Source organism: Lissotriton vulgaris, chromosome 3_2, assembly GCF_964263255.1.
Source record: "Lissotriton vulgaris chromosome 3_2, aLisVul1.2, whole genome shotgun sequence".
Classification (NCBI taxonomy): domain Eukaryota; kingdom Metazoa; phylum Chordata; class Amphibia; order Caudata; family Salamandridae; genus Lissotriton; species Lissotriton vulgaris.
In genome coordinates, this window is record NC_141690.1 from 260,338,634 (window position 1) to 260,353,580 (window position 14,947).

Here is a 14,947-nt window from a genome sequence, read left to right on the forward strand (position 1 = left end):
TCCTCCTCGACCTGTCAGCGGCGTTCGACACAGTCAATTACTGTCCACGATACATCATTGGATTACCTCCTTCCTGACAGATCGCACCCTAAAAATTCAGATGGGTGATTGTGTGTCCGACAGGGGGTTTATAACCTGTGGGGTCCTGCAATGGTCTGCACTGACCCCACAGCAGTGTAACATCTATCTCATACCACTAGTGAGGGACTTGGCCCAGATGGACTGCCAGGTGTTTAACTAAACGAACAACACATAAATTATTTTACAAATTGTATTGTATTGTAATTGCATTTATATAGCGCTTACTACCCCTGACGAGGCGTCTAAGCACTTTTTCGGCGAGTAGCGCGCTACTCCGGGACCCATAGAGGATTAGTGTTGAATTAGGATAGTGAAATATGCAAGTACATTTTAAGTGGTGGATAGGTTAGTCAGTTATTTGGATTTGGAATGATAGCAGAAGGATAGAGGAGGAAATATAGCACTTGTTACCCCTGATGGATGTTGAAGCGCTTTTCTGGTGAGTAGCACGCCACTCCGGAACCCATAAAGGATTAGTGTTGAAAATTAGTATAGTAAAATATGAAGTAGTTTGAGTAGTGGATAGGTTATTCAGTTATTTGGGTAGAGAAAGGTAGGTGGCGGGATATAAGAGGGACCCTGCTAGGGCCAAATAGCATTTATTTAAAAAAAATTGCATCGAAAACCAATGGATTCATGCATTCATGGCAAAAAAAACACAAATCTCGCACTTTTTTCAAAAAAGCCCCTGGGTGGGCCAGGTCCAGGGGGCATGCACATAAATTAAAAAAATAAAGGAGGGGGGCATGGGCCCTCCTCCTGAGACCCTTATAAATCCTGGGGACCACCCCCACCCCAGGGCTTTGTTGAAATTAAGGAGCGGGTTGTGCGACCCCTTGCCATTGGACTCTAAGAGCCCTGGGGACCCACCCCTCCTGGGGCTTACATATGCCCGGGGACCATCATCACTCCAGGGCATAATAAATACTAATGAGTCCCCTCAGGCCCTGGGGACCACCACATCCCCGGGGCCAAATACATATAAAAATGGGAGGGAGGCTACGTGGCCCCCTACCGGTCCATAGGCACCCCTGGGGACCACCACCTCCCCGGGGCTGGCCCATGCATAGTAAATAGAAGGGGTACTGCGTGGACTCCCTTCCTGAAACCATTAATGGCACTGGGGACCTCCACCCCCCAGGGCCGGTACCTGCTATCTCTTGATGTGCCCACCCTCTGGAGTGAGCTGTTTGCTTGGTAGGAGCTGTGACAGCTCCTGCTATGTGAGAGCAAACTGATCCAGCTTGCTAGGAGTAGAGTTTTAATCTCTTTTCCTGGCATGCGGTCAGGGAAACAGATGAAATGATTGCTCCCATAAGCAGGGAGCTGCATATTTAGTAGCTCCTTGCATGCGGAAGCAATCCTGGCTTCCACAGAAGGCCAGGAGCAGGCTGGGACCACGGGAGCCTTGAGACTCTCCCATAGTCCCCAATGATACACACTGAATGTCCTGAGTGGGGGCAAGACAACCAGATAGCTTTGACTGGTCCCCAGGGGATTGGGTCCCCGGGGCCAAAATCACCCACATGGCCCCCATTGAATTTTGGACAGGTCCCAGAGCTGAAATAGTCCTGGGGAGTGGGCCACAGACAAACGAGCACAAATGGCAAAACAATGGGCAGAAAAGGTAAGAAAGAGCAGAAGAGGGCAAAAAAAAGAGCAGTAAAGGCAAAATGGATGGCAAAAAAATTAGCAGAAAAGGCAAAACAGAGGGCAGAAAGGCAACCAGGAAATGCACAACAGTGCAGAAAAATTAACAGAAAAGGCAAAACAGAGCAGAAGAGGGTAAAACAGAGCATATTCGGACACTCACACACCCACTCACAGATCTACTCAGACTCACGTACCCACTAACAGACTGAGTGAGACACTTATGGACCCACTCAGAGACCCAAGAAACCAATAAGATACTCACGCACTCACTCACAGACACATTCATAGATGCATGCAATGACTCAGAGACCCAGTAATAGATTCATGCACTCCAAAAAGAGCCCCTCTGAGACTCATGTACTCACTCACGGACCCACTTAGAGACTCATGTACTCACTCACAGACCCACTCAGGGACTTGCATACCTACAAAAAGACCCCCTCAAGACACACACCCACTTACAGACCCACTCAGACACTCACTCACAGACTGACACACACTCATGGAGGCACTCGCAAGCCCACTCAGATTCTGACACACACTCACAAACCCACTCAGACACTCATACACCCACTCGGACAGGTATGGACCCACTCACACACCCATTGAGACACTTATGGAGCCACTCCAAGACCCACTCAAACATTCACTTGCCTATTTAGACACTCACACAGACACACCCTGAGACACTCTTGCACTCACTAACTCTCAAAGGTTACAGGTTACAGTTAGGATATACAATATTAGGAATTTACTTAATAAACCAAAGGTTACATGGATGTTATAGTTAGGATATAACTTAAAAAAGTAGAAATTCAATAAAAAACAAAGGTTACATGGATGTTATAGTTTGCAAATAACATTAAAAAAAATGGGAGAAATTCACAGAAAAAAACAAAGGTTACAAGGACATTATAGTTAGAGAATAGAATGTAAATACCCTTAGAAATTCACTGAAAAAAACAAAGATTACAGGAACGTTCTAGTTAGGCTCAGATTTCACTCATACAAAACGATTGCAATTCAGCAGTTATTGCTACCTGAGCAAACATTCACTGAATGTGTCCTTGTGTAACGAAACTGGTGCTAAGTAAAGCACTCCGATACCCTATTTATCGGGTCTAGTTCACGCTATATAAAACTTCCAAAAAAAAGATCTATAACTTACGTCCCTTGAGTCACTGCTTATGCCCTCACATATCACATCACTCATGACATGGTCGGTGACATCACTGATGACATCATCCACAGGACCATTCACACACCCACTCACACCCCTATACAACATCTTAAACACCCACTCACACATTCACACAACCATTAACATGCCCATACAAGTACTCACACAACCACTCACTCATCCATAGAGCCACTCCCACACCCACTTACTCATACAGCCTCTCACACAACCACTCTGTCATCCTTACAGCTATTCAGACCAACAATCACTCACCCATAGAGCCCCTCACACACTCACCCAAACAGCTACTCACACACCCACATATTCACCCATTCAGCCACCTATACACCCCCTCAGTCACCCATATAGCCTCTTAACACAGCCACTCATTCACCCATACATGCACTCACACACTCACTAACACCCCCACACAACAACTTACATACCCATTCACACATCAGACAAGCATGCCCACGTCCGGTCACTCGCCCATACAGCCATTCACACAGACACTCACTCTCCAATTCAGCCACTTGCACATAACTCACTTAATCAACCACACACTCAATCAGCCACTCACCCATACTGCACACTGCCACTCACTCATACAGCCTTTCAGACACCCACTCACTCCACCATAGTCACTCACACATCCACTCACTCACACACACCACTACTGACACACCCACTCACTCAGCAATACAGCAATACAGCCATTCACACAGCCACTCACTCCCCCACACAGCTACTCACCCCCCCACTTATTCACAAATAAGCCACGCATGCACCCATCACACACCCAGTCACTCACACATCCACTCGTGGATATACACAGTCACAGAGCTGCTCACATAACAGATATAAAAAAAATGAAGCAATCATTAGTAGTATACTAAATTAACTTTTGTAATACCGGTTTAACAATGAGAAACGTTTAGAAAACACTCAATCACTGGATGATGTCAACAGTGATGTATTAGTGGTGTCATTTGAAATGTTGTTAGTGATGTCACTGACCATGTCATTAGCGAGGTAATATGTGCGGTCATAAGCAGTGCATTGCGGGGGCGTAAGTTATAGTTAGCTCAGGTACCTCTAACTGCTGAATTTGAATGGTTTTGAATGAGTGAAATCTGTGTCTAACTATAACGTCCCTGTAGCCTTTAGTTTTTTCAGTAAAAAAATTATATATACTCTTACGTACAGAGATGTACCCCCAAGGGAACTATCAAAACAACACTGACTAGAAAGCAGGGTGTGCAAACGGGTACTACACCCTCACGTACAGACATGCACCCCCGAAAAACAAACCCCCCCCCCTCCAATAGGTTGCACTTGAACACCTCACCCCTGACACCTCACACGGGAGACCATCAATCCTAGGACACCTTAGCAAACATGCACCAACGCTGCACAAGATTCACGGCACACTAGATGTGGATTTAACATCTCGTCTACTACGAATTAAGGAATCCAAAATGTTGCAATCTACAGTAAATCAATAAGTCTGAAATGCTGCAAATCTTTTCACTCACTAAGTTTAGTTTATGCACATTTTTTCTATGTCTATTGTCACATGGTATGTGTGACCACAAGTAAATCTTTTAAATTGTGTATGACCCAGGTGGTCAATGATTTCCAAATATTGGAGTTCCCCTGATTTTTGCTCTTTAATAACTTTGCCACTGATTATCAAATCTCTAAGAAACTTTGCAAATGTATTCATTTTCTTGCATTGACTGATGATGCAAAGTTTTGTGGCGAATAGTTAAGGCGGTGCAAAGTAAACAGGAGGGTGCCAGAGTGCATTTTTAACCTATGCATTTTCCTTAGATTCTTTTGGGGATGGACCAGCAAAATGACCAGACGGATTTTCTTAGAAAACTGAAGGAATCTCAATTATAGTGTAGAAAGCGTCCTTTTTGTTAATAGACATGCCGCAAGATTGTTAATGGGAGCACTTATTGTGTCCCAGGGCCACTTTACAGTGGTCCTCAGGTGGTGGGAGCCCTGTTTGAAAACACCGAAGTCCACCAAAGTCCGTTTCTGACAGCCTTTCCATGGCAGTCGGACCGCCATGAAAAGGCTGTCAGAAAGGGACATCGTAATCCCAATGGCAGTGCCTGCCTCGGCATCGCCATCATTATAGATTGCGATTCTGACCGCCTCCCCATCCGGATCAATAGATCTGATAAAGGTTAGGCCACCTGCATCATAAGGCAGCAGTCAGACCGAAGGGCTTTTTGTCAGTCGGACCACCACCGATGGCCTGTTGGTGGTGGTTCGACATACATTGTGATCAGGCCCTTAGAATGCATTCTGGGTTGTAAGGGGAAATATAGTGTACCACTGTTTTTGAAGTGCATAGAAAGCAATAATGCACTTTAGCTATGTCTGTCAAGGTATGGAAAAGTAGCTTTATTACTTTATATACTTAAACAAATATCCTAGAGTACCACAGTACTACATAGAAAGTACTGCGGTACTTAAAAATGTTTTTTTTAAATTTGAAATACACTGTACTACACTATATTTCCCCTTAAAGTGTGGTCTAAACAATAAGGCTTCTTTTTAATATTGTAAGAGCAAAATATTGTTTAGATCAGGGTAAATATAGTGCGGTACAGGTTATTTTTTCATTTTTAATATACTTAATTAAAAAATAAATATTTGGAAGTACCATGGTACTTTTAAGGTACTAATGCAATACTCCATACACTTTTACAAAATATATATAAAGTAATAAAACTAGTTTACCTTACCTTTACAGACTTAGCTAAACTGCCTCATTCCTTCCTATTCTCCTCGAAAACAGTCCTACACTATATTTCTCCTTAAAACCCAGAGCGCAGACTTAGGGCCTTATTACAAGTTTGGCGGTGGGGGAACGGGGCCGTTCACAACAGCCCGGCTCCCACACCGCAAACCTAAATGCTGCCCGCCTGCCAGATTACAATACAAATTGATGTGGACTCGCAGTGTGGCGGTCCCACATCGGTGCATAATACCGCCATGCCATAGACCGCCACAGCACGTCCCTGCACTACATGGACTGTAAAGTCTATGCCGCTCTGGAACTGGAGGGTGCATGCCTCCAGGGGGTGCAACATGTGCCCCCTGCATGAACCTACCTGCATTTGTTTTCCCACTGCCAGATTTTACATGGGGGTGCTGACCACCATGTTAAGCTGGCAGAAGGGAAAATCAAAATATGCATGGCGTTGCTGCAGCAACACCGCCAGCATATTCTAAGCCCTTGACTGCCGCATGACCACCAAGTAACGCGGTTCCCTGGCAGTTGCGGCTGTCAAATGGAAGTCCGACCGCCAAACTTATAATATGTTGGTTCAACCGCTGGTGCAGCAGTGTCTTGACCGCCATCTCCACATTCCTACGAGTCTGACAGGCCATAGATTACCTTACTTGTAATAAGGCCCTTAGTGTGGTCTAAGAAATATGGTTACCTTTTAATTTTGTAATGGCTTTATTACCCAATCATATTCTGTTTTGTGATCGCGATGTCCCATGGTATACTATGAAATAACCATAGTATACTGTGACCCAAAACATCACTAACTGTTTGAGCCTTTTAACTTTAAAACTACTGAACCACTTTAGATATACTATGAAAAAGGACCCTTTTCAACCCATAATCTATATTCCTGCCAGATTTCATCTAAATCCGTTCACTAATTTTTCCCCTACATTCGTTTAAACAACACTCTACGGCACGCCATTCTACTCCACCACATAACATGCCATTCGACACTATCAGAAGTCACTGCAATCTATGACACTCCACCATACTTTTTGACAGTCCACATCACGATATGACACGCCACACCACTCTACTCCACTCCCTTCTACTACACACCATTCCACTACACACCATTTCACTAATGAGATGCCCCTCCACCATACGATATACCATTTCACTTTTGCCACTCTACTCTACGGCCCTCCACTCTAAGACACTGTATCACACGCCACTTGATGACACGCCACTCCGATCTATTGTACAACATGACACAACACTCCACTCTACTGTATGCCACGCCCCTCCACTCCACTCTACTCTACTATACACCACATCACTCCACTCTACAACAGTCCACTGCCCTCGTCACTTCATTTTACACTCCTCCACTGTACACCCCTTCACTCAACCGTATTCAACTCTGTGCTACTCCACTCAGTCCACACCTATTGTAAGACATTATATGACACAACACTATATGGTACTCCACTCTACTCTACGATACACCACTTCACTTCACACCACTTCACTGTACTCTACGATGCCCTACTCCACTCTACACCACTGCACACCACTCCACTCTACTCCACTCCTCTCTACGTCCTCCACCCTAAGACAATATACAATGCGCTACTCTATGACACGACACTCCAAGTTACTTGCCAACTCTACTCTACGCCACTCTTCTTCACTCTATGCCACTCTGCTCTACCCCATGCCAATGTAAGCCGCTCTATGCCAATTCACTCTGTGCCATTCCTTTCAATCCCACTGCACTCGACCCCACTGCACTGCACGCCCCTCCATGGTAAGACACTGTAGGACACGCCACTCTATAACGTGACACGTTACTCTACTGTACGTGACACTACTCCAATCTAAGACGCTCCGCTCTACTCCATAACAAGCCACTCGACCTTATGCTATTCCACTTTACACCACTCCACCTTATGACACTCCACTCTACACTATTTCACTCTATACTCTACGACACTCCACTGCATGCCACTGCACTGTACACCAATCTACTCTACACTGTTCTTCTCTACACTACTTCACACCACTCCACTCTACACTAATTCCCTCTATGCTACTCCACTCTACACTATTCCACTCTACGCCACTCCATTCTATCTACTCCAATCTATGCCCCTCCATTGTAAGACACTGTCTGACACACCACTCTGTGACATGCCAGTCCACCCTACACCTTTCCACTGTACCCTACGACACACTACTCTACTCTTCACCACTTTACACTATTTGACTCTACGCCACTCCACTCTACGCCACTCCACTCTATGGCACTTCACTCTATGCCCCTCTATTGTAAGACACTGTACTGCACACCACCCTTACACAACACTCCACTCTACCCTACTCTACAACACACCACTCCAGTCCAGTCTACACCAAACCACACCACTCCACTCCACAACACACCATTCCACTCTACGCCACTCCACCTCCACTCTAGGTCACTCCAAGCCACTTTACTCTGCGCCACTCCATTGTACGGCACTTCAATTTATACCAATACACTCATCGCCACTCCACTCTAGACCACTCCACTCTACACCACTTCACTGTACGCCCCTTTATTGTAAGACCCTGTACGACATATCACTCTATGAAAGTACACTCTACTCTACCACACACCACTCCAGTCTACGCTACTCCCTTCTAGGTTATGTTATAATGATTGACAGAGCACAGAACAGTATAGTATATAACTGACTATTCACAGTCAGATTTTTAAGTTTAATAACAATAACAAAAGCAATAACAAAACATTTGTTGAGCGCACAGATTTTCACCACTGTCGCTACGTTGTTACAGCAATGACACAGCCAACAAATGTTTTGTCACTTTATGACTTTTTCAAGGCTGTCAATAAGATAATACAACAAAGTTTCAGATATTTTACAATAATTCCAATTTTGGAAAGGCTCATAACAACTTAGTGTTTTCAGCATATCCTTTATCCCATCAAGGTCCAAAAATAGGATGAAAAAGAATTAAATTTTTTTAGGTTATGTTATGTTATTAGAGATTTATAAAGCGCACGGCTACTCCATAGAATGTACATACTGGGTGGGGCTCACTGCGAGCTCTAAACTGGCAAAAATCACGCTATTGCTAGAATATCCAGTTTTTCAGTAACTTCCTAAAAGGAAGAAGCTCCTGCATCTTGTCTGAGTGCCAGTGGCGGGAAACATCCTTTACAACGCAACCTTTACCACGCAGTGCCTTTCCGACGCAACTATTACAACGCAAACCATTACAACGCATTGCGCTGGGGGGCGCTCTAGGATAGGAAATAGATTTAATTTACTATCCAACACCTTCCCTAGTGTCCACGGGGACTGGAGTTGGAATAGTAAATTAAACTATTCACTATCCAGCACCCCAAAGCACTATGCGTTGTAAAGGTTTGCGTTGTAATACTTACGTTGTAAAAGCATGCGTGGTAAAAGCATGCATTCTAATGTCATATATCCGCCAGTGGCAGTTTATTCAAAAGTTGAACTGCTTGTACCTTGAAGGAGTGACCACCAATTCGAGCATGGGCAGATTTAGGAATGCGGGCTAATGGAAGTGCCGCAGACCTCAGAGCACGATGCAGGTAGTAGAATTTTACTCTCCTCCTGAGGTAGGGGGCCCTCATCCCATGAAGAGATTTGAAGGCCAAGACCATTGCTTTAAAGACTATCCTCTTACAGATAGTCAGCCTGTGCATGGTTCTCAGGTGGGTGGACATCCGAGTTCTGGGGCCCAGCATAAGTATTGCTCTGGCTGCAGTATTCTGGACTACCTGTAATCGTGTCAACAGGTATTCAGGGATGCCCAAATAGAGAACGTAGACTAGTACAGCCTGGATAGGACCAGCGCCTGGACCACAGTTTTCCCTGTTTGCCACCGACAGAAGAGGCAAGAACTGCTTCAGCATTTTGAGCACTCCAAAACATGAACCTGCCACAGCTTGTACTTGGGCATTCATACATAAATTGTCCTCTATCCTGACTCCTAAATTTTTAACGGTCTTTACCGAGGCGGTGGGAGGACACTTGTCCTGTGGCCACCAGTTTCGCAACACATCGTCTGAAGAAAGACCAAAAAGGATAATTTCCGATTTATCAGGATTACACTTAAGTTGGTAGAGTTTATCACTTCCCCTATAAAATCTGTCTTCTTATCGCAAGTGAAAAGCAATTGCATGTTGTCTGCATATGACACGATCTTGGCTCCTTGGGCTTCAACCAGATGCGCAGAGGGGGTCATATAAAGATTAAAAAGTGTGGGGTTAAGAATTGGACCCTGCGGGACACCCACCTTTAGGGAGGGAATGGGCACTGCAAAAGGAGGAGACCAGACCATTTGTTGATGGTCTTTCAGAAAAGAGGAGAACCATCGGAGAACCGTGCCCCCACAGCCGCATTCTTGGAGTCTAAGGAGGAGCTGATCTTGGGGCAGGGTATCGAAGGCCGCTGATAAATCCAGCAATATCAGCACAGCCTTTCCCCCCTTGTCTATGGTCTCCTTAATGGCCTCCGAGACCTCTAGAAGCGCAGTTTCTGTACTAAAATTAGACCGAAATCTGGATTGACTTTCGTGGAAAACTTGATTGGTTTCCGCATAAGAGGTGATAACGCTATTAACATATTTTTCCAGTACCTTAAAAAAAAAGGGAAGCAGTGAGATTGGCCTATAATTTGCGGCTAGCTCTGGATCCGCACTTGTTTTTTTTAATAGGGGGAGTATTTTGGCATTCTTCCACCTGCCCGGGACAAGCCCAGATTCCAGAGAGGCGTTGAGAATCCGATTTAACGCAGGATTAAATACCTCTGCTAACGATGCTAGCAACTTGGCTGGACAGGGGTCAGACCGGAAACCGGATTTAAAGGCCATCATGATTTCCAGAGAATTGTCCAAGGACATAGGGGGAAACTGCGTGAGCAGCGGACCCCTTGGCTGTGTCAGCAGGGTGAAAAAGACTCGAATTTCACCCTCGGTCACAGGCTAACTCAAATCCTCTCATTTCCCATTCCCATAGCAGACCTAATCAACAATTTATTAATCTTCCCCCTGCAATTTTCCGCTGTGTTCTAATTCTGGACAATGTGCCTTTACTCCGATCCAACGAAAGAGAGTCCACACTCCAGCTTATGGCCAAGGCTCAGCACTGGATGACACAAAATTCAAATAGAGGCAATCTTATTCATAAACAAATGATAATGGCCAGAAGAATGCCCTGGATTGGGTCAGATGTAAAAACAACGAATAATGGTTGTGTCATCTTAAACTTTGACAATAAATAGCTAGTGAGAGACTGATTGGAGAGTTTACCGGCTGCCCCCTCATCTCAATCCCTGATTTATGCAGTCCATTTAGGTTTCCTTTATAGCCCTGCAATAGTACGCAGTTCCATCACACAAGTCCAGGGTCACCCTTCAATGAGAATTGGCCACAAGCCAGACCAGTTGACTTCCCCTCTCAAATAGGTACTCACCGTTGGAAGATATGGAGGCATGCAACGGGCTCATTTTACCTTTAAATAATTCACCTCCTCAGTCTAGTTTACATCACGAAAACCAAATGGACTTCCCCTTGGTACCCGTTGAGAGGGCACAGAATGCTGTTCTAGACTCAGAGTAGTAACACACCTCCTCCAATCAGCTCTATATCTGCTTTACCCAAACTGATGACGACCCGCTCTTAGGAGTTCTCAAGGGATATAACATTTCTCTCATGGAAAATAGAGGGTTATGAAAACAAAAAAGATAACCAATATTGGTATAAAGTGTTTCTGAATGCTGATATTATCTGCTTCCAGGAAAATTGAGCAGAGCAGTCGTTCTATGTAAATGGCTACTGTTCCTTTGCTACGCCAGCACTTCCATCAGCATCAGGCAGATCTAAAGAGGACTTACTTGCACTTTTAGCAAACACAACTCCCCTAGGTAAGGTGACTTTTACAAATAACTCGCCTTACTTTCATATTATCCAAGCAGGAGGATTTGGTAACATTTATTTATTAATGATTAATTTCTAAAATAATATTTTTGAAATCCCACACAAGTAACAGATGAATTGGGGGGGATACTGGAAGCCCTTCCACCTCACGGCCCACGCTCACTTTTTTAAATCTGGACTGGTGATTTTAATGTGCATTGCTGCACCAAATTAGACCAATGTATCTGTGGGATAACTGACACTAATGATTTGCTGCTCGTCCATTTTAATCATCATAACTACGGAAATGTCTTAAACAATATGTTATTAACCTGGGACCTTGTCATAATAAACCTGTGTTACCCCTCTACAGGTCAACTTTTTCTCACCTTCCAACGAACGAGGGATATTTTGATAATTGATTTTACAATGATTTAAGCTAACTTTGAGAAATGTATTAAATCCTCTATGGCTGAGCTGACAGAATTTAGTGATCCTGCTTTCCTCCTCGTTTGCCTTGCCTGGCCTCTCTCTGCTAAGACAAGCCCTATCTTTGTCCCAACTTATTTTCTCCCAAAGGTTGTTAAGGAGCTGCTACCCGAGATCCAATCCTGTTTAGATGCCCACACTGGCAGCTACCAAGTAGTAACAGAATTTAGAAGAATTTTATCATCTATTAGTTCTAATCTCCCTTGCCGAGCTACAAGTAATACCCCAACGGTGACTAGATGGTTTGAGACAAATTGCTTGAAGGCATCCAAACAACTTTGCACTGCTCTTAAAATATATCCCAGAAATAAAGATTTGATAAGGAAGTTACGAGCTGACTGTAAGACAGCTTGGGAGATGAGAAAGAAGCAGTTGCAGGACGAAGCATGGGAACAATTATGGGAGGCCTCTAGGAGTAAAGACAGCAAGGCCTTTTGGACGGTGGCAAATGCCCTTTTTTTTCAGGATCAGGGTGGCCCCTCTCTTGATATCCACATAGATGAATACAACTGGCTGTCTCATTTCTAGACAATTTTTCATGTACAGAGGTATAATACTACAAAAGAACATGAGGATCTGACGGTGGCCTAACTGGGGATGGAATTTTCCTTAGAGGATATTGAGCTTGCACTCTCCCAATCACCTGCCTTAAAGGTAGCGGGGCTGGATGAGGTCCTGCTGGATATTTTCCTAGTACATAAAAATGTGTGGTCCCCACTCCTGACCCAATTTTTCAACGCTGTTATCAAAGTGGATACCCCAGAATCCTGGAAACAATCCGTGATTATTCCTATATATAAGAAGGGTGATCGCTCAAACCCAGCTAATTACCGTCCAATCTCCTTGTGGGATAGCACCGCCAAGCTTATGGGGAGATTGTTTTTAAATAGATTAGAGGATTGGGCAGATGAAAATGTTTTAGCCAAGACCCAATATGGGTTCAGAAATGGGAGGGGCACCATCGATCAAGCCTTAAATCTAGCTTTGTTCACAGCGAAATAGGTCTATGTGAAAAAAGGTTGGTTTTGGAGGGGCGTGGCTTGATCTGCCACAAGATGGGCGCAATTCACGGAGGCTCCGTGCATCGGTTGAGACGTTTCCCGATGCGGAGTGGCGCATTTATTCCCCAACAACATGAAAAGGCATACTTCAGAGCACTGATGCGGGAGAGCAGGTAGCATTTTATTTCACATAGTTATGCAGTTTTTCGATGCTGTTTCTCCCGCATAGCATGTCTCTCAATGAAGACACTTGCGGCCACCATTTTCTCTGCCGTGGGTCGCGGTGGTGACTGGCTGCTGGTTTCCCCGTCCTGGCTAAAAACTGCCAAAAAGGTCACTGGAATGTTTTTTTTCTTTTTTGGAGCTGCTCTATTGTATACTTGGTCCCTCATTATAATTTTAAGGCTGACTTTGCTTTGAGGGCTATCAGTGGTTCACGGCTGATTTTTCCTACTCTTCTCACCTTCTTATTTGCTGTCAACAAAGGAGAGTAAATACATGCAGAATTAAAGATCTTCTAAGCGATGTTCTCCTGCTGCACAATATCAGCTCTGCTCCTTTACCTTACATTGGTGATATCTTTTCTTCATCATTATATATAGTTAAATCCTTCATCTAATCAAAAGATTGCCTCTGCCACCATGTATGTCTACTATATGTAAGGACTCCACCATGGCTACGTCAAAACGCCAAAATCTACCTCCACATCTCCACTTCCGATAAAATTGGCAGATCTCATGGAGGCGATAAAGAATTTAAAACCCTTTGTAATTGAAACCAACTCTACCCTTCAGAGACTGGAATACAAATGGTTCAATTTAGAGTCAAGGGTTACAGTGGTGGTAGAGAAGATTAGTGATACTCAGTATGTGATCCTCAAGGTGGACGCTTTGTCTAGAGAAATAGCTCTTTTCAAACAGCAAAATGAGGACTTGGAAAATCGCAATATGCACAAAAATCTCTGTCTTTATGGTATTTCTGCAGGTGAGGAGGGCTCCAACATGATTGCTTTTCTTAAACTTCACATTCCCAAGCAAGTTGGGCACAAAGAAGGTACTATCCTCAACCTGCAACGTGCACATCAAATTGGTCTTAAACCTAGGGGCTCCCTCTCTGCCTCGTCAGCCAGCTACCCTAGAGGGATAATTGTTCTCTTCTTGGAATATACTGAGTTTTTGATGGTTCTGTCTGCAGCAAAGCAAAGGAAGCAGATGTTGTGGACCTGCCATAGAGTTTTTCTCTCACAGGATGTGGCTCGTGCAATCTCGGCTCCTCATAAGGAATTCCTTTCCTTTCGTCCTGCTCTCCGCTCCATGAATGCTCGATATGGCCTTGTCCATCCTTGTTTTTTTAAAGTTACTTACCAGGAACGGACCTATTCTTTTGACCTCCCTGAAGATTTAAGACCATTTATTTCTTGTCGCAAAGTAGAAGAGATGGACTTTGGGAAAGCCTGAATAATTGCTGTCATACAATGTTTTTTGTATCCCAAATGCTCAACTTTTTTCAATTTATATGTTTAGATGTTTTTGCTTGTCTTAACCTGGTTGTCTACTTTGCGAACGTTGCATGTTTATTCTCATAACTTAACATCTTCTAATGGTTTTGTGGTTTTCCTTCACAGATTCACCATGTTCAGTATGGACTCCCTTCCTTGGTGTTATCTCCTCAGTGTGCTTCCCCTCCTACTCCTATTGTCTCTAGTACTTCACTTATTGGTAAGTCTTCCCTCTCCATAATTTTGAGTTTGTGGCATATAATAGTTCACATTATATTTGTTACTTAGGTACTTTATATATTCTGTCTCTACGCTGCTGCTTCCTAGTTTATTAT

The 14,947-nt window shown here is 44.1% G+C and overlaps 1 protein-coding gene across 1 annotated transcript in view; it reads left to right on the forward strand.

Moving 5' to 3' along the window:
• LOC147725638 (uncharacterized) overlaps positions 1-14,947 on the forward strand; it is a 261,971-nt gene that overhangs the window by 82,665 nt on the left and 164,359 nt on the right. The window contains exon 3 of the mRNA XM_086964327.1: positions 14,739-14,832. Within this exon, the coding sequence (XP_086820453.1) occupies positions 14,746-14,832 (87 nt within the window). The 5' untranslated portion in view covers positions 14,739-14,745. The remainder of the gene's footprint in view (positions 1-14,738; positions 14,833-14,947) is intronic.